Source organism: Caretta caretta, chromosome 2 (genome assembly GCF_965140235.1).
Source record: "Caretta caretta isolate rCarCar2 chromosome 2, rCarCar1.hap1, whole genome shotgun sequence".
Classification (NCBI taxonomy): domain Eukaryota; kingdom Metazoa; phylum Chordata; order Testudines; family Cheloniidae; genus Caretta; species Caretta caretta.
Window position 1 is genome coordinate 224682894 of NC_134207.1, and position 26299 is coordinate 224709192.

At 44.1% G+C, this 26299-nt stretch overlaps 2 protein-coding genes across 2 annotated transcripts; one reads left to right on the forward strand and one right to left on the reverse strand.

The window, feature by feature from the left end:
* Positions 1-1579: 1579 nt before the first annotated feature.
* On the forward strand, positions 1580-13371 carry LOC125630832 (protein lifeguard 1-like). The gene is made up of 9 exons (XM_048836955.2): positions 1580-1953; positions 4767-4845; positions 6482-6535; positions 7967-8057; positions 9918-9955; positions 10039-10126; positions 10893-10982; positions 11943-11990; positions 12840-13371. The coding sequence occupies exons 1-9, from the start codon at positions 1731-1733 to the stop codon at positions 13017-13019; spliced, it is 891 nt and encodes a 296-aa protein (XP_048692912.2). The 5' UTR covers positions 1580-1730; the 3' UTR covers positions 13020-13371.
* Positions 13372-18368: 4997 nt separating this feature from the next.
* On the reverse strand, positions 18369-24955 carry GATAD1 (GATA zinc finger domain containing 1). Its single transcript, XM_048838142.2, has 5 exons — positions 24642-24955; positions 24159-24284; positions 22004-22063; positions 20643-20826; positions 18369-18778 (listed from the first exon to the last, which is right to left on the reverse strand). Exons 1-5 carry the CDS (start codon positions 24837-24839, stop codon positions 18588-18590), a joined length of 759 nt encoding a protein of 252 aa, XP_048694099.2. The 5' UTR covers positions 24840-24955; the 3' UTR covers positions 18369-18587.
* Positions 24956-26299: the final 1344 nt, after the last annotated feature.

A 26299-nucleotide genomic window follows, 5' to 3' on the forward strand; every position in this document is an offset into this window, starting at 1 on the left:
CAGGACATACATTTCTGGGGGGAAATCTAGGACTGGGGGTGTGTTGGGGTCACCCAGCAGCATAACCAAGGCTGGTAAGAGCCAAGGTGTGGCTGGCTGGCTGCAGCACAAACACACACACACAGAGACACAGCTGGGAGTGACTTGCATGCTGGAGGTGGTTTGTGAGCAGTCCAGACTTGAGGCTACAGAAGTTGTAAAGGACACCCCAGGCTAGAGGGCAGGGGTGACACAGCTACTCATTAGTCTGTAGTGTACCCTGGGTATGTCACACTCACCCAATTTGGTGCCCAACTGAGGGCTGTGGGTTCTGCTAGATGGCAGGATATTTACACGTTAGGCGTTTCATCGCTGAGTCCAAGTCCCCTTTGTGGTGCTAGCCCAAAGAGCTGCCTTATGTACAGCAGCCATACAGATATGGCAGGCATGGGACTTTTGTTCTACCCACGAGAGGCCACACCCCAAAAAGACACTTTCAACTCTCAGTAGTAGCTTCCTATTGAACAGCGTACAGTTTCAGGTCAATGTCTTGATTTCCAAAGTTGTGCACAGACACAGTCCTGGCTTATCTGAGAGGGTGCTTCATCCATGACCATGATTTACCATCACAGCTGCCTTTCACTGGAACAATGGAACAGTTGACCTGTAGGATTATGCTTGTAACTCAGAGAGATGGACCTTTCACAGGTGTCTGACCATACCTATACAACTCACTGCCAGGTGAAATAAAAATGACTGCTAACCTTACCGCGTTCAGAGCCAAATACAAAGCCCATCTCTTTACCCAACCTTTCCTACAAGAGTTCCCCTCGTTCTCGCCCATTCATCTAAGAAAACAAACAACCCCAAATCCTGTCTGGAGGGAAAGGTGAGAGACAGAGCAAGCATTGTCATCTTTTCCCCTCATGACAGGGGCTTAGCTACTATGGTGAGACGGCCCATGCAAGTACCTGGATAGGCCATTACCAGCATGGGTTAGAGTTGGACTAGTGATTCAAGGGTGCTATTTGTTGACACAGTCGTATTTCTGCTCTTCTCACCTTGATAATGTCTAGCCACACCCCAGCTATGCAGACTTTGTACCCAATGCTGATAGGTAACAAACAACGTAACTGTCTGCTTTCACTTTTAGTCTGGTGAATGCATTTTCAGCTTCCACTCTCACTGCCCTTGCTGGTTTTATGTGTAACTTCTCAAAGAAAAGGGTGACAGTCTCTTTTTAATATTATCTAATGCTGCAGCAATCTTCCAATTAAGCTACTAGAAACAAAGATTAAAGAACTCAGGTGCAGTGAAAAAACAATGATTAGCTCTGTATAAGTAAATTTCTTCCTGTTAATAGCTCGGGCTAGTTTTATCTCACACACCAGACAAATAATCTGTCTCACACTGAAGAAAAATAGAGGTAAGTCTAGTAGTAAACAATATGTAACATTGAAAATATAATTGACTGGTAAACTCTAATGATGTGATTATTTTGCACAGGTGTGTTTTACAGTTATGTAATTTTCACATTAACAAATTATTGATGACTTCATAGTTGTGTTTGAACCAATTCTATTGCATTCATATAGATCATGTTTTTAAACTATACTAGATTAAGCAAGAGTTTCTGGGTTATGCATTAAGGTACTTTTTAAACATTCTTGTTGTGAGGATAATGGCTACTAATAGTTCTTTTCCCAACACGCGTCTAGGTGCCGAACGTACTCAAGAGAAGGAATAAAACAATGGCGGTGCAGGTCAGACGTCGCTCATTGAGACTCAGTCAAAAAAAACAAAACATTGAAAAGGCAAATGTCCATTCCCCACCAGCCCAACACAGTAAAAAAAGGCTTTGTAATAAGAGGTCCCAGCAGAGCAGTTCAATGCTAAACCAGCACAATAACAATAACAAAGATGAGTGGCAATGTCTTAAGTGTTCACAGAAAGGTAAGTGGGGAAATTCCAGAAGTGGATGTTACTTTTCTGGATGAATCCTTGCTGATTGAAAGGATATTCTGCTTTTGTTCTCAACTGGTTCATGAGGTTCAGGGTTTACACACAGGAACTAAGGAGCCCAAATTCTGCTCACATTGTTGAGATTCTGATTCCCTTGCTTACACTGAATAAAATGACAGGTTTCAACATGGTAGCCATGTTAGTCTGTATCAGCAAAAACAATGAGGAGTCTGCAAGCCACCCCACTGATTTCAATGGGACCATATGTGGAGTAACATTTTATTCAGTAAAAACAATGAGGAGTCCGTGTGGCACCTTAGAGAGTCAGAAATTTATTTGGCCATAAGTTTCATGGGCTATAATCCACTTCATCAGATGCATGGAATGGAAAATACAGTAAGCAGGAATAAATATATTTCTTATTTATAAATAAATTTATAATTTATTTCATATAATTTTATTTCAAATAAATTTCTTAGTCTCTAAGGTGCCACACGGACTCCTCATTGTTTTTCTGAATAAAATGTTACTCCACATATGGTCCCATTGAAATCAGTGGGGTGGCTTGCTGAGTTACAGTACTGCACATCTTGAATAGGAGTGTCACAGTCTGGCCCACTGAGCTCAAGAGCGAAAACACTCATTGGCTTCAGTGGGCACAAGATTATTCCTTTTTCTTTCTTTTTCTTTTTAAAGTTCTTGTTGGGAAACAAACTGCTGATATGGAAGTTTAAAAATTAGCTGCTAAATGTTACCAGCTGAGTGTCCATGGCTTAATTGCTTGACCATTTCAAATGTCATTGCTGTGGTAAGTTAGTAGCCACACTGCAATCGCAAATGGATATTTAGCTCTGTATTTTTGAATGCAGCTGTAGTTTTAATAATTGAATAAGCCATGGTTGAGTAACCAACAGATGTTTTAAATCCACATTCCTCTTCAGCATACCTTGGCATGATTACTCTTCGTCCAAATTTCCTCAATATTTTATCACCTTTTTAGAGTCCTAGAAAATAAAAATGCTGTTTCCTTCTGCCCCTCCTCAATGAACTCCAGGGCTCTGAACTTGCAACATAAGGCATGCCTGTGTGCTTGCCCATTCCCATGGAGTCTTATTTAAATTTGTGGGTGCACGGCTTCATTTCTGATTGATCAACTGCAGGATTGGTGCCCAGCAGTGTAAAGTCTCTGATCACCAATCAAACATTATACAGTAGCCTTGATGTTTCCAGATAAAACTGACCTTTGTCCAAAAAGCTTGCATCAAGGGGTTATAAAGAGAAACCGCATACAAATTAAGTAATCTGTAAGTTAAAACACCAGGGAACAGAAGCCATTCATTCTTCATTTCTGTGCAATGTAGAAAGACAAAGAAAGTGCAGTGATTTGATCCCTGTGAAAATGTCTTATTAGTTCGCAGTTTCCTGGCAGCCAGAAATGTAAGGGAACGGTAGAGTTGTAGAAAGATCCACCCATCACAGTAGCTGGGCAGCTGGGTAAGGGGTAAAGTAATGAAGACACACATGCACATACCTGCAGCCCCTAGAGGGGCTTCAATTGTATCAGACACTTGCAAGTCAGATCCCACTGGAAAATCTCCAAGCTACAAGAGGGTGTGTGGGAGGGAGTTCTCCACTACTTTATCTTTCCTCCTGCACTCTGGTTGCTGTGCTGGTGTATGTATGCTTCTACTTTTTACCTAGCTCTTACATTTCTGGCTACTGCAAAAAGAATGTCTTGTCTCTGCTACCCTACTCCTTTGCTAGTTACTGCTCAGAGCTTTACCAAGCAATTGAAAAGGAGCTGATTTTGTCAGGTGTTGTAGTCAGGAGTGGCTCACAACTGTGAGTGCCTAACTCAGGGCAGACTGCCAACAACAGGGCAGACATCCCAAACTGGTGGTATGTTCTATAATTACATTTCACAAAGCCAGTGACAAATGTGAACTCCTGGATCACTGTAACAGTCTTACCATGGAGCCACACACAGTCCCCTTAAACTTTCCAGTCTATCTCGCCACTCAGTCAATCTGGATTTAGTGATAAATGGTCACCTACACCAAAAAACACAAAATATTCAGGTTGCTTCCAGTCTCAAGAGACCAGTCACTTACCACAGATCAACTGGTACCTAGCTTTTATACCAAAGACAACTCCTGTAACCAATCCTGTAATAAACTATCAAAAGGTTTAGTAACTAGGAAAAAGAAATAAGAGAGTTATTTATAGGTTAAAGCAACCAAAATTATACACACAAATGAGTTGCAATCTAAATCCTAACAGTTATACAGATCTGTCAATTCAAAATGTCTTTCAGGGCAGACCCAGGGATAACCCATGGGGATCTCTGGCTTGAGTTTAGTGTCTCTAGCCCTGTGGAGTTCAAACAGCAAAGAGATGAAAAATCTTCATGTACACTATTTTTGTTTCCCTCTTCCAGCATTCAAACCAATGGGATGAGGCCTTTTGCACCTACTTCTCCATGGATGGATGGGGCAATTAACAAAATTTGTCTTTTATGATGGCCCACTTAATTTTTGATCGTCCTCCTGGATAGGGTGGGGAGTAGATTCCCATGCCTGGGTTCACAAGTGCAGAGCAAACATTTTCAAACATTTCCATAAAGTAGTGATCGGCAACCTTTGGCACGCAGCCTGTCAGGGAAAGCCGCTGGCGGGCAGGGCGGTTTGTATACCTGCAGCGTCCGCAGGTTCAGCTGATTGCAGCTCCCACTGGCTGCGGTTCGCCGCTCCAGGCCAATGGGGGCTCTGAGAAGCTACGGCCAGCATGGCTTATCTAAAACAACACTTTCTGCACTATTTCCTCAGCTTTCGTCTTGAAAGTGGACTGCTTTACAACACTTCTCTTGGCAATAACAATTGGTATAGTCTCTGGATTGATTTACTGGTAAGTTCTCAGTGTTTAGCTTCATATTAAACTACACTTCTAGGAGTGTGTCCTTGTAGCATGAGTTGACTAATGCTGTCCAAAGGCTAGCTGGTGCCTTACCTGGCCTTGTGGGGAAACAGGAGGGGATGGAGACTTCCTCCTTGTACAGCTATGTCAGGGCTCCTCACAGTTGTGCTCAGAGGCATATAGAGGATTCCCACTGGGTGCAACTAGGCAAGAGATGGGGAGTAGGCAGAGCTAGCTGGATGCACTGCTCTGTTGTACCCCATAAAGTGATGTCACAAAGTACTCCCACCACCTCCCAATAGTGCAACCCAGGAGCCCAGAAGGAAAGAGGGGGGCATCTAATAGCAGAGTTTCCATGGGAGTTTGTAGAAGGAAGTTTGGAGGCTTTGCATTACAGGTTCATTTTTGCCTCAGCAAAGGATGGACAGCAAGTCATCCGTTATTGTTACCAGCATTGGATGTCCCATGTTCTGCTTCCTGCCTGAAGAGAGAGAGATTGTCTGCATGAAGTGCAGGCTGATAAGCCCTGATGGAGGGAAAGGTTTGTGGTCTCTAGGAACAAGTGATCACCTTCCAAGCACTGGGGCTATGGAGGATTTCCTGTCTATCCAGATCCAGTCAATACACAGCAGGGCCTGCAGGAGGAAGCAACAGAGTGAAGTGAAGAGGAGACAAGGAGAAAGAAGACTGGAAATTTGTCTCCACTCCCTCTAGGAGAACCTGAAGGATATTTTCACAGTTGGAAGTCTTGTCTTACTCAGCACCTGGTAGCAATTCATGTGGAGAGAACAACCTGCAAGGACCGACTGGAGGAAAAATAGCAAAGGTAAGAACTGAGAACTACTGCTCAGATCAAACCAGATGGACCTCAGACAAGTCCAAGAGAGCTTGTCAAAGAAGAATACAATCCTCACTGGGGATTCCGTGCTAAGAAGAGTGGATAGAACATTCTGCAAGGGGCAGAAGGACAGCAGGACAGTTTGCTGCTTCCAGAAGCAGAGATGAAGGACGTCACCACAAGAATAAATAAGATTCTGAGGTCGGCCAGAGACTTTCCTTTGATGGTGATCCTCATCAGCTGCAATGACACCATATCAGGCACCATTCCACAGATCTTGGAAGACTTCAGGAAGCTGAGAAGGAAACTGAAGGAAAGGAATATCCAGGTGATCTCCTTAGGAACCTTCCAGTCCCTTGAGTGAGAGAAGAAAGAAGGTGAAGATATTGGAAGTGAATCTCTGGTTAAGTAAGGAGAGAGAAGGAGTTCTGTTTAGGGCCTTCCATGGAGAATGAGGGCAGGATTTGGCATAAGTGTGAACTTTTACCACATCTGTCACTGCTCTACAACTCATCTTTGCTATTTAAATTCTTCGCTTATTGCCTGTTTGTCTTCTGTGAACTGTTGGTGTAAACAGCACTTCCTGTAAGTTCAAGCTGTGTGTGTGAAGTAGGACCATGTAAGGAAAGCAATGCTAAATACAAATAAAGGGCCAGTTCCAGTCAGTTAAACTCCTGCAACTCCACTGAGGTCAATGGAGATGCACAAATATCACTGAGAACCAAAGCTGCCCAATGTATTTTGCAAAGCCATAGGTGATTTGTAGCAACCACTTTTGTCTCTTACTAGGAACATGCTTCAAGGATGGCAGCAGAAGAAGCTCTGGTTTTGGCTTAAACTTTTGTAAGTAACCAAAATGACTCACCAATCCACTGTGTTTCATTAAACATGATCTGTGAGATTATTAACTGTACAAGCAGGTATCCGTTCCCAGGCTGAGTGTGACCAGTATTGCTGTCACATCTCTTGATAGTGACACAAGAAGTGAATCGATTACATTTTCCCCTCCGCTTTCTTTTCTCTGTTCCCCATCTTCTTCCTTCCCCCTCCTTTATAGAAGGCTCAGTCCTAGGATTTCCGTGTGAGTCTAGCGAATAGAAATGCACACCGGTATGCTCTGTATGTGTCTTAGTTTTCCGATGGCATTATTTCATTTAGTGACAATTTATCATGGATCTTTACCCTTTGCATAGGCAAATTCACTCAACCACACCAGGGAGTTTGTCAGTAGCTGGTGTGTAGGCACGCATATGCTACATAACACCAGATTGCTGGCCTCACCCACAGCACTGGAACACAAGAGGTGGGCAGCTACACTTGCTTTGTGTGGAGATCCACTGCCCAATGTATTCATCAGAATCGCAATACTACTGCAGTGGAGTGTCCAGAAGAGAGCTCCAGCCTGGGGAGGGGTCAGGTGGGCTTGAGCTTGGGTGGTTAGCCCAAGTCTCTGCTGGAGCCATAACAGCCACACAGCTATTTATAGCACTCTAGCTCAAGCCCCACTAGTGCAAGGCTATCTACCCGCGTCGGGAGCCTCGCTCCCAGCTGCAGTGTAGACATACCCTTGGTGGGGAGGTGGAAAGAGGAAAGAGTCCCATGTGGGGTGCTCAGATATTACAATGATGAGAGCCGTATATGTATGTAAACAAATGGAAGTGGAGGTAGGGGGAAGAGAGATCTGAGCAGATGTTAAAAGAGAGATGTCAGAGGCAGTAGAGAAAACAGAAGAGGGCAAGACACAAGTGACACAGTTTATATGTGTAAAACCCATCACCTGGGTACCTACAGGTGTTGCTGATCAAAAAGTGCATAGACATAAATGAAAGCCACTTTTGGAAAACTTGGCCCCAGCAACATTTTTTGCACAACTCTATTTCTGCACAACTCTATAGTTCGAACGACATCTCAGCTCAGGCAAATCAGATAGATAATGCGCAAGTCATCTGATGCACTTACAAACATATGATGATATTCTAAGAACAGGTAAATCCTGACTACCCCTCTGATTCAGGGATTGTAGCCAAAAATCAAAATTTCACCAAAATAAGATTCCAACTGGAGAGCCATTACATATTTCAGCTAATGTTTGGCTTTGTATAATTAAGAGCCTGGTGCAATAACAAAAAACATATAGACAACTAAACATTGTATAGCTCAGCGATTCAGATGTAATATTTGTATGCTATGTTTTAAATAGTGGAAATACTAACAACTGTCATCAACTATATTTAGCCAAAATATTAATGTCAAAAATGTTTAATTTGTTTTTAGTCCAGCAACTATTGGTCTGCTGTTTATAATTGACTACTGTGGCAACAACTGCAAAAAATTCCCACTGAACTTAATTTTACCGTTGATGATTGTAAGTATATTGTTGAAGTCTATGCGTTTTCCCTATCATTTTCCTTTAATATGTTTTAAGGAACTACCCAGGTTGTCTTCAGATGCATAAACGTGAACATTTCTCTGAACCAAAATGGAGTCCAAAAAATGACTCCTATAATTGTCAGGGAGTCCAAAAAATGACTCCCTGACAATGCCACCTATTCTGGAGGATGGAACCTGCTGAATAACATGGAATTTGTGTAAATTTAAAAGGGACATGGTGTGCCTGGGGAGGAGGTGGAACTGTGCGATTGCAGGAGAGTCTTTATAACAAAATTAATAATCTTAGCGCCTTTCTACACTTCTAATCTCTAAAACTCAAGTTGCTTTACAAAGGAAAGTCTGATTTACTCCCCCTCTGCAGTGTTCACTAGCCTATTGTGTCATGTATCCATTAATCACATGCTGGGGCAGGAATAAAACCCATCTACTGCCTGGCATCAGGGGAAGCTGAAGGGAAGAAAGGATGAACGATTTGGTGGTGGTCAGATCATTCAATTGTATCCCACCAAGTTTTTGTCTCTGGAGCATTCCCTCTATTGCTATGTCCTTTTTGGAGATCAAAGAACCCCACATTTCCCTAACCTTTGAGGTTCCAAGTTGTAGCTAGGGTGACCAGGTGTCCAGTTTTCGACTGGAATGCCCAGTCAAAAAGGGACCCTGGCAGCTCTGGTCAGCACCACCAACTGAGCAATTAAAAGTCTGGTCTGCTGTGCTGGCTAAGGCAGGCTAGTCCCTACCTGTTCTGACATCCCACTGTGCCCCGGAAGCAGCCAGCGGGTCTGGCTCCTAGTCGGGGGCGGGGGCACTGGGCTCCACGCACTGTCCCAGCCTTAAGCACCGGCTCTGCACTTCCATTGGCCAGGAACCAGCCAATGGGAGCTGGGGGGGCAGTGCCTGCAGGTGAGAACAACACGCAGAGCCGCCTGTGTGCCTCCACCTCGGAGCCAGACCTGCTGCTGGCCGCTACCGGGGTGCAGCACGGTCTGCAGTGCCAGGACAGGCAGGAAGCCTGCCTTAGCACCCATGTTGCACCGCTGACTGGGAGCCACCGGAGCTAAGCCCATGCCCCAACCCCCTGCCCCAGCCCTGAGTGCCCCCCCAAACCTGGAGCCCCCTCCTGCACCCCAAGCCCCTCATCCCTGGCCCCATCCCAGAGTCCGCACCCCCAGCCTGAGCCCTCACCTCCTCCTCCACCTCAACTCCCTGCCCCAGCCTGGAGTCCCCTCCCCCACTCTGAACCCCCCATTTCTGGCCCCACCCCAGAGCCCATACCCCCATGTTAGAGCCATCACCCCCTCCCGCACCCCAACCCCAGACCAGTGAGAGTGGGGGAATGCAAGCCACCGAGAGAGGGGGAATGTAGTGAGTGGGGTAGGGGGGTGGGCCTTGGTGAAGGGGCAGGGAAGGGGGCAGGGCTTCAGGGAAGGGGCGGGGCTAGGGTGTTCGGTTTTGTGTGATTAGAAAGTTGGCAACCCTAGTTGTAGAATGTATTTTTTCCAAATGTGCCTGTAAGAAAATGGCCTGTGGACTTCTTAGTTATTCCTATTTCACTTGATTATGATGCGAGCATGAAGAAGGATCATTGTGGAATTGCTCAAATAGTTTAAGGTGTAAAGTAATAATGCTTTAAAGACAATGACTAGGGAGCTGATTTCCTTAGAGATCTTCTATATGCTGTGTTTCTTTCCCATCATCATCCTGACCATTTTTTTTCAGTATTTCATATCAGTAATATAAGGAACTGAAATAAAAATATGCAACATTTTAATAAGGGACATTCTTCTCCATCTCAAAGGAAATGGTCTCTCTCTCTCTCTGTTTTGGATTTTTTTAGACTGTTATCGAAGGGCTGGTGCTTGGAGTGGTTTCATCGTAAGTCTTTTTCAAGAATTTTCTTTAATTGTACTTTAATTGTGCATTCCATTTAAATAATATGTTATATGCTTGGATTTTAGCTTCTTTGCTGCCATGACAGTAATGCAGGTTGGAGGAATAACAGCATTTGTGACGGTGATGCTAACTTGGGTTGCTCTAAAGTCAAAAGTAAGTATCATCTCATGAAATATTTGGCAAAAGAACAGTTTGAATAGCCAATATTAGCATTCATTTACCAACAAAATTATATTAATTTATATTTTTGAGTCACATAGAGCTCTGGTGAGCTACTTTTTTACTCAGCATCTTACTTCAACTATTGGCTTTTGTTTTGGTGCAAGGGATGCGCATATTAAAAAACAAATCTGATAATTTGACTGACCTAAAACCTGTGGTCCTAATTAATTTATGCTATCCTCCCACAAAGAACACATCTATCTACCCACACATTTTGCTGCTCTAATCCCAGTAACCAATGACCGATTATAAAACCCAACTACACTGGTGATAAAATGCAGTTCTCTCGGCATGTTTTCCATGTGAAAATTCTATCATTCACATGAGCAGGTACTAGAATCTCTCCCACAGGTGCTAGTGAGTGCTAATGTGTGTGCAATAGCAGCTGGAGGCCAGGTTAAGGACCTAATTAAAATCAAGACGTGTAGTACTTAGAAATCAATAAAACGTATTTCAGAGATTTATTTAGTTTAATCAAAGTCCAGGAAATGGAGCAGAAGCTTAAACCAGCCTTGGTAATTTCAGGATTGTACCAGCTGTATATCATTGATTCAAGCTGTAATTTCAGGATTGTACCAGCTGTATATCATTGATTGCTTACTAATCACTGTCCTTAGAAAACATGGTAGCATTCGCAATCACAGATGTGTTGTTTAATAGCAACTGAAGACAGTCTTATTGTATTTGTTGTTCTCAGTTGAACGTCACTTGTGAAGCTGTGCCCCCCTGGAGTGTGGTCTCAATGTTGGTCATCTTTGGAATTCTCTGTATCTTTAACAGATCACCTGTAAGTAATTTACTTAGTATTTCTCATGAAAGCACACAGCGCCTTTTCAGAATAGCCATGGCTGTACCATACAGTACTTATACCCAAAATGTCTACACAGCAGCTGGAGGTGTAATTCCCAGATTGGGTAGATTATACATGCACTAGCTTTGCTCGAGCTAGAACCTAAAAATAGTGTGGCCGCAGTGGCTCGGGAAAGCTGGTCAAGTACAGTCCCACCCACCGCCCCAGGCACATACGTGGGTGGCTAGCCTGAGCTGCTGCCTGTGCCATGGCAGCCATACTGCTATTTCTAGATGTTACCACAAGCAGAGCTAGAGCGTGTAAGTCTACCTACCCACGCTGGGAATTACACCTCCCAGCTGCTGTGTAGATGTATTCTATATCTGGCATCGGACAGTACCAGTAACCTCAGCTCTCACTACAGCAAACTACAGCAAAATCCTCACTGCGGAAAGGAATGATGAGCTATGCACAAGGAAGAAGTGCCACTGTGTGACACAAATTGTACTCCTCTGAACATTGTTTTGTTTAATCAGCTGATCGGTAGATGTCCTCTGTATGTTTTTCCTATTTCAGTCCTCTCTGAGTAGCAAAAACCAATGTGTTAACAGGTATCCATAGTCTCTTCTGGATTTACAAGCCAAGAAAGGCTGTGCATGTTCCCAAAATGAAAAACAGAATACCGTGGGAGAGAGTCTAAATGATCGCACCTGAATGAGAAGCTTAGTAACAGATATATGAAGTGTATTATTTGCCAGTTATGGATTAGCATTTGTTTTAGATCAGCTATGAAACAGTTCTGCTGGGGCTTCTTTTTACTATGCCAGAAATGTCCCTTTTAATGCTGACATTGGTTTAAATGCTATAAGGCCTGTAACTTTAACTTGTTCCTATTTTCCTATTTGTCATTTTGCAATGATGGTGAACACAAACATATTTCTTCACCTTTTCTTATAGACACTACAGCTAAATTATGCTTTGTTTGGAACGCTGATCTTTGCAATTGTAAGTAGAATATTTGTATAGCATTCTCTCTCTCTTTTTGAAATAAGATGTTGTCACCATACAAACTATTTTCTTTGGCCAAAATTTTCAAACTCAGTTATCTAGTATGAGGTTCCATAATTAGGCACCTAAATAGTTTTGGCCTGATATTTCAAAAGTGCTAAGCACTCTCTGCTCTCATTGAAGGCAGTGGCTCTGTAGATGCTTAGCATCTCTGTAAACCAGGCCACTTTTACCTATGCCTGTTGTGGAGAAATGCAAAGTTTCTTCCCCAGCAATTTTGTCTAGGCCATTTAGTGCTTGTTGATGAATGTGTAATTTTGCTGTGAAAAAGCAGCAGCGGTCTCATTAGTGGCAGTGAGGCTGCCTGAGTGCTCTAGTAGATTGCAGTTCCTGGAGCAGGTGGCTTGGGGCACGTGATAGTGGGCAGTTCCCTGTGGTTGGGGTTAACGAGGCCCAAGGAGCCAGAGAAGTTGAAAGGATCAGCATTAAGGGGGAAGAGATCATTAATAAAATAACAGAGGCACAAGAAAACATTTGTAAATTGCCTTTTCTTAAAGCATTTTGCCAAAAAAATATGAGTGACAACTTAAATTCTGCCCTACAGTCTTGTTACTAGGACTAGAGGTCCCTTTAGGAGAAATAAACCTTTGCAATTATGATGTCCACAAACATTACCAAATGCATCTGAGTCCCTGTCACAGTTACCGTCATAGAATGTTGCACGGTAGGTTTAGTCCCAGGTGTGCGCAAGTGCTGTATATAAACTTTGTATTTTGTATAAACGTTGTAAGACCCAAAAGAGGGGAAAAAAGGTAATTAAGGTTTTTCCTTCCTTGTTCTTGTAAGCATTTGATGAAGACACAAGTTAGAATCAGAAGAGAATCCACAAAGGATCAAGAGCCCATCGACTATGCATTGAATCTCTACATAGACATTGTAACCCTTTTCTTCTTTATGCTGCAGTTAATGGAGCAGCAACAAGCTCTTATTTTGGGGTGGCGAGTTGGTAATCCTCCCACATATTGAGAGAAGTACACTACGTGGTGAGACTGACTTTTAGACTGAACTGTTTTTATCCATATAGGTCCCCTGCTTCTTGGTCCCTGTGGAAAGGGGGCTAGGTTACTGTTGTGGAGACTGTTAGCGTGGGAGTGTGAAAAACACTAGTACAGTGGTTTTTTGAAACTTTTTTTTTTGCGGACCACTTGAAAATTACTGAGGGTCTTGTCGGACGACTTAATGATCTTTCCAAATGTTGTTTGTACTGTTAGCTAACTACTGTATTGTAAAGTACTTTGCATAAAAGCGCCATATAAAAAAACCTTAATAATTAATGATTTTTTGTTTTACAAATAAACGCACACAACTCATATTTTAATATCTTACCTTAAAAGTCTTACCTTTCTAATGTGATGGATGTGCTTTCTCTCCCTTGCCGTGGCAGCCCCCAAGCTGGGGCTGGGGAGGGGGGTCTCTCCCCCACCACGGCAGCCACCGCGCTGGGGCTGGGAAGGAGAGCAGTTTCTCCCCCGCCACAGCAGCCCCCGAGCTGGGGTGGGGAAGGAGGGAGGTCTCTCCCTCCGTGGCAGCCCCCAAGCTGGGGCTGGGAAGGAGGGTGGGGATCTCTCACACTCTTCCCCACTGCAGCAACCCCCAAGCTGGGGCTGGGAAGGAGGAGGTATCTCCCCCGCCACAGCAGCCACAGCGCTGGGGCTGGGAGGGAGGGCCGTCTCTCCCTGGCAGCCCCAGCCCTGGAGCTGGGGAGAGTCGCCTCTTTCTCTGGCCACCACAGCCCTGCAAGTCCCAAATTTCCCTCACTCCCTGTTTGTACCCCACTGCCCCATCCCACCTACTCCCTACTCCCCCCAAGGCCACCACCTCACCTTACATGTGCATCTTCTCCAAGGTCCAGGAACCTAATTAGTGAAGACACACCTGCACAACTCCACTAATTAGGTGGGTGGGCCTTCATTCTCTTGTGTGCAGCCTCCCAGGCACGCACCTTAGAGGTAACTATCCGTGAACCACCTGAATGGAGCTCGCGGACCACTGGTGGTCCATGGACCACAGTTTGAGAACCTCTGCACTAGTAGATGGGTTGACACTGAGTGGGATGTTGCGGTGGAGGGGGAGTGTCCAAGAAGATGTGGGATATCACGGAATAAAAGGGTATTTTGTGGGGAAAATCTATGTGATAACTTATGGAAGGCCATGAGGCAGGGGAGGGAGAGAGCATGAGCCCTCTTAAGAGAGGATCACTTGGTGTTGGGTGGTATTCTAACATTTGTGCGGGGGTATTCTAACATTTGTGCAAGTCCCAGGGAACTGGAGGCTAAGGAGGGTCTTTGCTTGTGGTATTGGCAATTAAATTATTAGGACGTCCTTTTGCAGCCTGCCCTGGAAATCCTTATTTGGGTGCCCAGTTGCATCCTTTTGGTGGCTACTTTAGGGTGGCCAAGAGGATGAAACAATGCTGTCATTGATGGGGACATGGAGGCCTGGCGAAGAGGTTGAGGCTAAGACATCAGGGGGACTTTGGCATTGCAACACCATTGAAATAAATAGGAGTCAGGCACCTAGAAAAATCCCATTAGCTGCCTAAATACTAGGGCTGTCAATTGGTTAAAAAAATTAATTGTGATTAATCACACTCTTAAACAATAATAGAATACCCTTTATTTAAATATTTTCAAATATATTCTTTTCAGTTACACCACCGAATACAAAGTGTACAGTGCTCACTTTATATTTATTTTTGAGGACATATTTGCACTGTAAAAAACAAAATAAATAGCATTTTTCAATTCACCTAATACAAGTACTGTACTGCATGAAAGTTGAACTTACCAATGTCAAACTATGTACAAAAAAATAACTGCATTCAAAAAATAAAACAATGTAAAACATTAGAGCCTACAAGTCCACTCAGTCCTATGTCAGCCAATCGCTCGTATTCTGTAGTATCCGCATCTGAGTGTTTCTCTTTTAAGACTTCTGAAAGCATGCTCCGTACCTCATCCCTCTGATTTTGGACTACACTTCAGACTCTGAAACCTTGGGTTTAGTGCTATGGCTTTTTTTAGAAATCTCATATTGGTACCTTCTTTGCATTTTGTCAAATATGCTGTGAAAATGAACATGCGCTGGGTCATCATATCAGACTGCTATGACATGAAATATATAGCAGAAAGCGGATAAAACAGAACAGGAGACATACAATTCTCCCCCAAGGAGTTCAGTCAGAAATTTAATTAACACTTTTTTTTTTTTTTAAACAAGCATCAACAGCTCAGAAGCATGTTCTCTAGAATGGTGCCCGAATCATGAAGGGGCATATGAATGTTTAGCATATCTGGCACGTAAACACCTCGCGAATGCCTGTTCTCACTTTCAGGTGACATTGTAAATAAGAAGCAGGCAGCATTATCTCCTGTAAATGTAAACAAACTTGTCTGTCTTAGCAATTGGCTGAGCAAGAAGTAGGACTGAGTGGACTTGTAGGCTCTAAAGTTTTACATTGTTTTGATTTTGAGTGCAGTTATGTAACAAAAAAAAAAATCTACATTTGTAGATTACACTTTTAAGAAAAAGATTGCACTACAGTACTTGTATGAGGCGAACTGAAAAATACTATTTATCTTATTTTTACAGTACAAATATTTGTAATAAAAAAACAATATAAAGTGAGCACTAAATACCTTTAAAAACCTGTCCCTAGATGACCACCAGGGGATGTCTTAGACTATAGCTGACTGCCTGATAATTTTTAGAAGTTTTATGCCATGGATGTATACGAGGCAAATGAAAGGTTCTTTGCCTCCAACATATATTCTGCAACTTCTCCGCTCAGCAGATTTATTTCACATGGTGGACATTTTGGTTAAGATAAGCTGCCTTCACTATGTGGCTGATTCAAATACCCCCCAGTATGAGAAAACTGCTTCTTCTTTTATAGATAAGATTATGAGAATTCAGCCTGCAATGCCTGTGTAGTGGCAGAGTAATAATAGAATCATAGCAATGTAGGGTTGGAAGGGAGCTTGAGAGGTCACCCAGGCCAGCCTGCTGTGCAGAGGCTGGACCAAGTATACCCTCATCATTCCTGGCAAGTGTTTGTCCAGCCTATTCTTAAAAACCCCCAGGGACAAAGATTCCATAACCCCCTTGGAAGCCTATTCCAGAGCTTACCTACCTTTATAGTTTAAAAAGTTTTTCTCATATCTAACCTGATCTCCCTTGCTGCAGATTAAGTCCACTACCTTTTGGCCTACCTTCAATGGACATGGAGAACTGATCAGTCTTCAAATATGTTAAAGGGTTGTTACAAAGAAGACTGAGGTCCCCCCTCAGTCTTCTTTCTTGAGACTAAACATACCCCAATTTTTTTTTTAAACCTTTCTTCATAGGTCAGGTTCTCTCTCATTTTTGTATTGCTCATCTGGATTGTATCCAATTTGTCCACATCTTTCTTGAAGTATGGCACCTGCAACTGGACATATTATTCCAGCTGAGGCACTAAGTCCTCTCTTCCCAGGTTTCAGTCTCTCACGGAGATTCTGGAGTGGTGGGAAGCACTGTGCTCTAGACCCATGACTTTTTAAGATGGCAAAGGCCAGTGGGGAAAAATCTGACGTAATATTAGAGGGGACTGTCAACACTCTTTGGGCAGGGCAAAGTGCTAGCATTCTATCTACATACAGCCATCATGTAAGTTTCTTTTGGGTGTGGATCTTCCCGCTGTCACCCAAACATTAGATTACTGCAATGTCCGGGGGGGCTACATCTTAAATGCATCTGGAAACTAAAGTTGGTGCAGAATTTAGCTACCTGTTCAATAAATGGAGTATCCTGCTACAAGCACAGTGCTCCATGATCTGCACTGGCTGCTTATTCATTCTTGGGTGGAATTTAAGATGGTATTATTGAGCTATTAAACACCCCCCCCCCCCAAAAAAAAAGAAAAGAAAAAAAATGTAGGTCCTATGCACATAATAGATCTTGTGCCATTCTGCTGTATTTATGGCTACTAGAGTCCCCTCCAGAGAAGTTGGAGCTAGTGGCCGAGTCCCTCAATTTTAGAATTTACTCCCCCACTTGGAATATTCCCAGCAGGTTGACCTTGAGGGCATGCTGCAAACCTTACCTGTTTTCCCTAGCATTTGGAGAGGGGGAGAGTGGAGGTTACACTTTGTCTGGCTATTGCTAGTTAACTGTTAGTGGAATTAAGGGAAGTGTGATTATTTTAAATTTCAAGGGTACATACCCTTGAAGGGAATTTTTTAAATTGACTTCTGCTTTTCCCCACCAAGTTAAAACATGTCTCTGGAGCAGGAGTCTTGTCTTTGTCTGTGCTTGCACAGGACCACCTGAGACAATACCTCAACATCGACTGGGAGGTTTTGAGTGTTACCATAATATAAATAAAACCATGAAGGACCTGCAATCTCTGAAGCGTGTAGTATTTTTCCCCTATGATCTAAGGAGACTGTAAAGTGCTTAAGCGGGGTAAAAACGTTAGTATGAATTTATTAAACAGATTTTCTGTTCAGTGGACTAAATATAAAAAAAGATCAGTATTTCTCAGGTTCTAAGATCTAAGATGCTGGTGAAGGCTTTTAAATATTTATATACAAAATAAGATTTACTGATGGTCAGTTATTAATCTTGATGTTTAAGTACCTTCCATTTCTTTAGTAATTGCTTTGGAATTTGAGGCATATGAGTTTAACATAATTAAACTGTTTGTTTTTCAGAAGTCCATTTTTTACTATTTACCTTTTCATTCTTATGAACTATCAATAAGTAGTGTACCAAAACTCAGCAGAGAATTTAAAACCAACCCAAGGGCCTGATCTAGCAAACAAGTACAAAAGGGTTACTTACATCATGCTTGCCTAGTCAGGCCTCAAGGCTGTCTCTGTTTCTGCATCAAGTGATGTTGCTCTGCTCAACAGGTTTTTGCAGGGAAGGTGACAGAGTGGCAAAAGCCAAAGAATGGTAGTTCTCGAATAGGTCTCCTTCTCTTATGCAGTTTTACAGAAACTCGTATAACTTCACCCATTTGTAAAATTCAGCTCAGTACACTCGATGCTCTCTCATTAAAACCTTGAACAAACGTGTGCAGAGCATAGCCACATTGATGAACACTGGTTTTAGTCTTTAAAGTCAATGGCAGGGAACAAAAATACACTACCGTAGCTATACAATATGTTGTGTAGGTAGCGATGGCTCCTAAAATACTGCACGTAGTGCTAGTCTTCTTTTGTAAGAGACAGTGGCAAGATTAGAAGACTACAGGGACAGCCCACTTAAAGAAATCACTAACTCATGGCAGGAGAGAGGAAAATACAAAACGTGAGGTTCTCATACTCAGGCAACGGTGACAAAACAAGTGGCTTTAATTGGAGCAAGGGAGGGAAACAGAAGCATCAAATAAGAAAATTTTCTTTCAAAAGTCAGAAATTTTAAAAAAATCACCACCACCATAATCCATATGGCCAACCAAACATTTTAGAAAAAAAATTCTTGTAATAGATGTACAGATGAAGGCTGAGAATACAACTAATATACTTTTAAATGGTACTCAAACAAAGATTATAAGTTGTTGGTAACAGTTTCCTTGATGGAGATTGCAGGAGTAGGTCCGACATGAGTCCAGATATAGCCTTTTTCTGGTCTAGTAGGAACTGTGGGGAAGGGAGACGATCGAGATTTGAAATATTCTGAAGGTGCATGACAAACAAATTCTAAGTATTCCATTTTCCTTGGAAGATCTTCTTCTGGTCCTAAAAAACAAAGTAACATTTTTACTCCCGAAGGCATTCTGCGCCAAAAAATTAAAAATTCTGCACACAATATTTTAAAATTCTGCAAGTTTTATTTGTCAATAAATAAATGCAGAGGCTCCAGCATAGAGTGGGGCACACAGGCCACTGGCTGTACAAAGGTGGGAGATCACCCTGCAGCCTCTCCATCTCCCCTCCCCCGGGACACGGACTCAGTAGTGAGGTTGCACTGATCCTGACACAGTACAAGGCCTGGGCCTGCCACAGAAACACCCTGGGGCCCTGCACCTGGCCTGGTCTGGCATACCAGGTGTGGGTTAGGCAGGCTCAATCAGGCAGGATTAGGGGTTAGAGGATTCTGTGTGGGACAATCTGGGTGAAGGCAGCTCAGGGGCGGGTCTAGGTGGGGGAGGATCTGGATGCACAGAGGTTCGTTGGCGGTGGTGGGTGTTCCAGGTACAGGGGCAATGGGACTCTGCAGGATCTTCCAGGTGAAAGTGGTTGGGGCTCAGCAAAAGGGTCTGGGTGTGGGGGTCTCCGCAGGGGGGTCTGGGTGCAGCTAGGTGGGGGTTCAGGTTGGTCAGGGGGTGGGGCTCATCAGGGTGGGGGTTTGAGTGCAGGAAGCTCAGTGGGGGGTGGTCTGGGTACAGGAGTGGGGGTCCAGAGGCAGGGAGTCTGGGTGCAGGGGGGCTCCAGATGCAGGGGTTGAGGTTCCGTGGGGTGGGGTTCAGGTATGGAGAGCTAGGAGGGTTCTGGGTGTATGGGATGAGGCTTGGCGGTGGTGCCCGGGTATGGGAGGTCCAGATATACAGGATTGGGTGGATGGGGGAGCAGCTCCCTCTACAGTGACCCCTCCCCCTGCTGCTGATGGAACTATGGGAGCAGGAAGCAGGGCAGGATGCTGAGCTTCCTGCAGCTGGGGGAGGTTTCTGGGCGTGGGTCTGATACAGCCCCAGCCATTCCTTGCAGGGGAAGAGGAAGTCCTGTCCTTTCCTGCCTGCAGCCCAGCTGGGATTAGTAGCTGATCCCAGCTCAGGGTAGGAGCCACTGGCTGGGTGTCCCCAGCCGTGCGGTGATTTACCTCTCCACCAGCTAGTCCGGGTGCCTGAAACGATGTACCTGTGCAGCTAGGGAGTGGTACATGACTGCTCTTGCATCCTCCCTTTGCTTCCCTGTCAGAGTCATTTTTCTGTGGGGAAGCAAAGAAATCTGCAGGGCACATGAAATCTGCGCACATAGAGTGGCGCAAAATTCCCCAAGGAGGACATTTTAAAGCTTTATACATTATATATAACGGAACAACAGCCAGCAATATCTGAGAACACTACTATTTCAATCGGAAACTTTTAAAATTTGTTCCATTCTGTGTTCAAATTGAAGCATTCTTCCAGTAGTTATGAGTAGAGCTCAAAAAAATATATGTAATGAATTTAGCTGCTCTCTGTGCTTGAACTGCATGTCCAGCTCATTTTCCTCAAATATATTCATACTTGATGTTTGTAATAGAAACTGTTCTGGAACTGTCACACAGGCCTGTATAGTATGTTGCCTACTTTATCAGTCAGGGCTAATATCCCTAGGACTAGATTCTGATAATTAAGTCCACAAGCCCACAACAATAATCACAAGGCTGTGATTATTTTTATGCATGTAAGTAATCCCATTCAATTAAACTGGACTACTCACACACACATTTATTCCTGTGTTCACAGGATCTGGGCCTTAAAACGACATGAATGATGGTCAGGGAGAACAATAAAGTATTCTATAAACTACACCACAGTTAGGCATAGTTTATACAAGGGTTTTTTTTGTACCAGTGTAGCCATGTATACAGGTTATGATAGGAAATCTTGGCGCTTACCTATGATATAGGATGCAGGGTCAAAACAGTCTTTGGGACTGGCTATGGTAGGAATGAGCCATGTTAAAGCTGCACTCTTTTCACAGTATTGGTCCTGAATAAACCCCCTAATCTGAGCATAGTATGTTTTTCCATCCTGCTCATCAACCACTGAAACAACATCTCCAATTTGATAGTACACTCCCTGGAAGAGATACAGATAATTACTTTTTAAAAAACCTGATTTTACTAGCAACTGCCTGGAACTTTCCTCAGCTTTCTTCAGGGATGCTTTAAATACCAAATTTCCCTCCCTTAAACCATTTATTTGTAAGCACAATGATAAACTGCACCCTTCTCCATGCGCTCCAACAATTCAGCCTTTCAAACCAAGGGAAAGGGATGCTGTAAAATTGAATTATTCTTCACCCATAGTACGGTCTGTGCATCACCACCCACAGTATGCATCCGATGAAGTGAGCTGTAGCTTACGAAAGCTTATGCTCAAATAAATTGGTTAGTCTCTAAGGTGCCACAAGTACTCCTTTTCTATCCTGCAGAAGTGGGCACTGCCTCATTAACACGAGTACAATTCTTCAGGGCACCATAAGAGCCAGTCTACATGCTGTCCCCAACAGTTACATGTGATTCTAGACTCTAGAGCCAGAAGTTGTGGATTACTGACCAAGGCCTTCCATACACATGGCAGCACAAAGAGTAACTAGCCAGCAAACAGGTTTTTGGTAGCGTCAACCGGTCTTTGATATAAATAAGTTATCAGTTAATACTGGTTTTGATTTTTCCCTTTGGAAAAAAAAAGATAAAGAACACCCTCAGTTTTTAAAAAATACTATATATGATTGAGCACTGTCCCAGATATAGACACTGCTACAAATAAAATAACTTAGACATCCTATTAAAGAAGAAAATATGAGAACATACATTTATTTTCGTAGAAGTGCTAGACGCACCAATATATGCCCTCTACTTAAAATAGGACCCACCACATTAATTTGAACTACTGCTGAAAGTAAATGTCAATTTTGCTTGGTTCCCAGAGTAACAGTGAAAGATGACACTTTTTCATAAATTCACAAGTGTGTTTTTGCAATTTTTTTTCCAATTAAAAAGCTGGCTCTCTTTACACAATGTAATGCTTAACCTCTGGAGAGAAAAGAGATTAAAACTTCTGGGGTAAACAATTTTCATGATTGGGGGCAGCAATATAATGATACAACACACTGATGCTGGGATTCCCCAAGAATTCAGTTTGTAAAAGAAAGAAAACTTTTTGTAAATAAAGTCCTTTCACTATCTATCCGCGATAACTTTTGAAAGTCTTAGAGGAATATCATCTTTTGCTCTGTATAAACCATAAATACCTTATGAAAGATGGATTCTGCTGTAATTATAGTGGATACAGACTCAGGAGCCTTGATGGGCTAAATAAACAATATAAAAACAGTTAGAAGTTACAAGGGTAGAAAAATTCATGAAGAAAATGTTATTGTATTCTAGAGAAATAGGAAAGAAAATTCTAGCAAATCTAAGATACTAAAGCACAATCTTCACATAAAAAAGAATGGACAAGAAATTAGAATTTTTCTAAATATGTCCATTTTATTATAAAAATTGAGACAATGACCCCACTAATGTTCATTAACTCAAAAATGAGGTCTTAAAGAGAAAGGCTGGTTATAAACTTGAATGATCAGTCTTACTGTTAAACATGAAAGCGGGGGAGAGGAGAAGAAAGCACAGGACCCTTGAGAACTCAGTTCAAACCAGGAGGCAGAATGACCCCTTACACAGAGACATGTGAGCAAGTTTGTTTACACTGTTCAGAGCTAGGAGCAATCCAAACCTGTGTACCTGACACTGCAACCATATCCTATCCTGACTAAAGGCTGATTGCGTGAATGAAGTTGCAAAAGAAACTACAACAGGGTCAAATGCACATGTCATCAGAAATCAGGGTGGATTAAATTTAAATCAAAGCAATTTTTAATAATTATTTAAATTAGCAAGCAGGAAACCTTTGTTTAAATAACTGATTTAAATTGTTTTGTATTTGTACTTGTACTTAAGGAAGGTTGATTCTTGCTTGGCAACCATTCAAACATGGTTATTGGCAACTAAATACAGGCTGTACACTAAATTTTGAGCTTTTTTGCTAACCAGGAAGATTATTATATCTATACATATTAATTATATAGCTTAACTTATATTTATTCATTTTATTGTGTTAGAAAATGGTGAATAATGCATTTATTAGATGATATTTTTTAACTTGCAATTGCTGTCAAACTCTATTGGGATGGAAATTCAAATTAAATTACAAATGCACAAAAACAATATTATTTTTTTATTAAATAAAACTACCTTAAATGTGTTAGATTTATAAGAAAAAAAGTTTGTAAAAACTTGTTTAATAAAAGTCAATTGTAAATACAAAACATGGAAAGTATTATCTGTAGTTAGAGAATTTAACTGACTTGTTTGTGGTCACTGTGTTCCCCAAGACTTTAGAACTAGCAGATCTCATCATCTCGCAGTTTTTGTTAATAGATTGGAAGAGGAAAAGAAGCCTTCCTGCTTTTTCAACTTCTAATTGATTTCTTAACTTTGCATGACCTCATATTGAACTGAACTAGCTGAATAACTGAATTGAAGAAAATATTCTCTCTGCAACTGCAGAAGAGGCTACTGCTGCCAAAAGCTAGTTTAGAATTTCAGCAAATTCTGGTTCCAGATGCTTAGCCAGTGTTTTCCACCAGTTCAATGATTCAACTTTATTTAAAATTTATTTATTTATTTGACAGCAGACATATATTTTTCAATATTATTTATTTTAAATTATAATAATTTAATGCATTATCATAGGTTGTCACTTTCTATTTTGGATTTTAAATTACAGATTTATTTTCAAAAAATAAATGTGGATTTAACTGAAAAATTTTTTTTTTTTAAAAAAGGCAACTGGATTTTTAAGGCATCTATTTTTATCCACCCTGGCAAAAATGAAGGGACTGACCCAGAAATTGGGACAGCTGAGCTGAACTCAGTTCGGGCTTAATTTGGTTTTCTGCAGAAAAGGCGTAATTCTTTGGAGAAATGACAAATATTTCTGCAGATCTGGATTACCTTGACATGTTGGGACACTGCTTTGAGAAGACTGCAACACCAGAGCTGTGTGCCGACAGGAGTGGCAGAACACACTACTCCGGGTTAGTCTACACTAGAAGCGCCAGAGCTGCGTAGCTGCGGTAATGCAGCAGCAGCGCCTCTGGTGAAGAGGCTGGATGCAGATGAGAGAGATTCTCCTGTGGGCATAATAAATCCACCTCTGTAGAAGGCGGTAGCTGTGCGGGCAGGAGCAGCTCTCCCGCTGACATAGCCCTTAGGTCAGTGTAATTTATGTGGCTCAGGGGCCGGCTTATTCACCCCCCCCCCCAGTGACATAAGTAGTAGCTTAGACCAAGCCATAGCCAGTATAATTACAATGAGCACAAGACATTATAGCCACAGTCACCTTACATTTTTTAACTTGAAAATATGTCTTCTCCCTTTGCCTTTAGTGGAAACTTTCTTTTCAGCAGCCGGCGCAGATTTGTATTTTGTGTTCCTCAGCCGAGCAGACCTCCTGTGGCTCTCCTGTTTGCTCTGTCCGGCGGACAATGAAACGAGAAAGCGGGGGAAGGAGCGTTCGTGTTACGGGCTGTCACCGTTCACACACTCAGTAAATGGGCTCGCCATAAAAATCGGGTTAGGCCCGACTGCGACGCCCCTCGCTCCCCGGGCGCGCGCAGCGGCTGCCAGGCTTCCCGCGCAGCTCGGCACCCGCGGGAGTTCCCCGAGAGGCCCCGCGGCGGGCGCTGCAGCCGCGGGCCCCGCTCTTGGCCCGCCGGGGGCAGGAAGGCGCGACGTGGCGGTGTCACGCCCCGTGTAAACCCCCAGGGAGCCCCCGCCTCGGGACCCCGGCCCCTTCTCGCAGCACGAGCGGGTGCCCGGCAGCCTGACCTGCTTGCCGCCGCCGCCGCCGCCCCCCCCGTTGCTGTGCTGGGCGGCGGCCGAGGTGGTGGCGAAGGGCCCGGGCCCCGGCGGCCCGGCGCGGCCCGTGCAGTTGTTGCAGAGGATCTCGCCCTGGCCGCCCTTCTTCCACATGGAGGAGGAGGTGCTGCGGCACACGCTGCACGTGGGCTTCAGCCCCAGCGGCATCCTCGGCGCCGGCCCGGGCCGCGGCCCCGCGCAGCCACAGCGAGCCCGGCCGCCCGCACTGGGCCGCCCCGTTCCTCCGCCGGCCGGGGCGGGTGCTGCTGGCAGCGGCGCCGCGGAGCAGCTAGGGGGCGGGAGGAGCCGAGCGAGCCCTCTGCCGGCTGCTGCGCCGGTACCCGCCTCCCGCGGCCCGGCCCCCAATCCCCTTCCCCCGAGCCCAGCTCCGCCCAGCCCGGCCTGGCACCCAACCCTCCCCCCGCTGTGCCCAGTCCGCACTCAACTCCTCACTGCACAGCGTGGCTTGGCGGCACACCTTCCCCCCCACAGCCCAGCCCAGCCCTGCCCCTCCACACACACAGCCTGACCCTGGACTCAACTCTTCTACACACAGGCACAGCCGCATAGCGCCCAACCACCCTTCCCCCGACCACACACAGCCTGGCTCAGCACCCAGCAAACCCCACCCCGCACCCAACCCCACAGCACACAGCTTAGCTGCACCCGTTCCACCGACCAGCCTAGCAATCCCTCCCCCAGCTGGGATCCAGAATATGGAGGCAGCTGCACCCACCCCACAGTCTTTCTAAGATGTACCTCCCCCCCCCCCCCAATAAAAAAGTTGGGCCCACAGCAAATGGAGGAATAGACTCCATCTTATTCTGCCTTTTTGCTGTCTTGGCTTTGCAGCTCTGACCCTCTCCAGAACTCTGAACCCCTTGGCCCCAGTCCGGAGACCCCTCCTGCACACCAAACCCCTCATACCCAGCCCACACCCTGAACCCCTCATTTCTGGCTGCACCCCGGAGCCTGCACCCAAAGCCCATACCCCCTCCCACACTCCAAACCCCTTGTCCCCAGCCTGGAGTCCCCTTCTGCACCCCAAACCACTCATATCCGGCCCCACCTCAGAGCCCACACTCCATCCTGCAACCCAACCCTCTATCCCAGCCCGGTGAAAGTGAGCAAGGGTGGGGGAGAGTGAGCGACAGAGGGAGGGGGAATAGTGTGAGTGGGGCGGGGCCTAGGGGCAGAGGCAGGGCAAGGGTGTTCAGTTTTGTGCTATTAGAAAGTTGGCAACCCTAAACCTCAATGCCATGATTTCTTATTTCTGCTGTAAATTACTTTCAACCTGAAGAAGAACTCTGTGTGCCTCAAAAGCTTGTCTCTCTCACCAACAGAAATGTGTCCATTTAAGTTGTTACCTTGTCTTTCAACAAGTGAAGGGACAGTACATTTTTGTGGAATGTAGGTAACTTTGGGACTAAAATGAGTGCTGTCCCCCAAAATGAAGAGCACTTGCAAATGATGGGAAACGAGTAAAAATAAAACCATTAAAAAACATAGGCCCCAAGCCTACAATAGGGTTGGCACTAACAGAATCATGGCCATGCACAGCTCAGAGGTCTGCTTGTGCAAGTCTGACTGCAAGATCAGGGCCTTATTTTAGTCACTCAAGTCAGCAA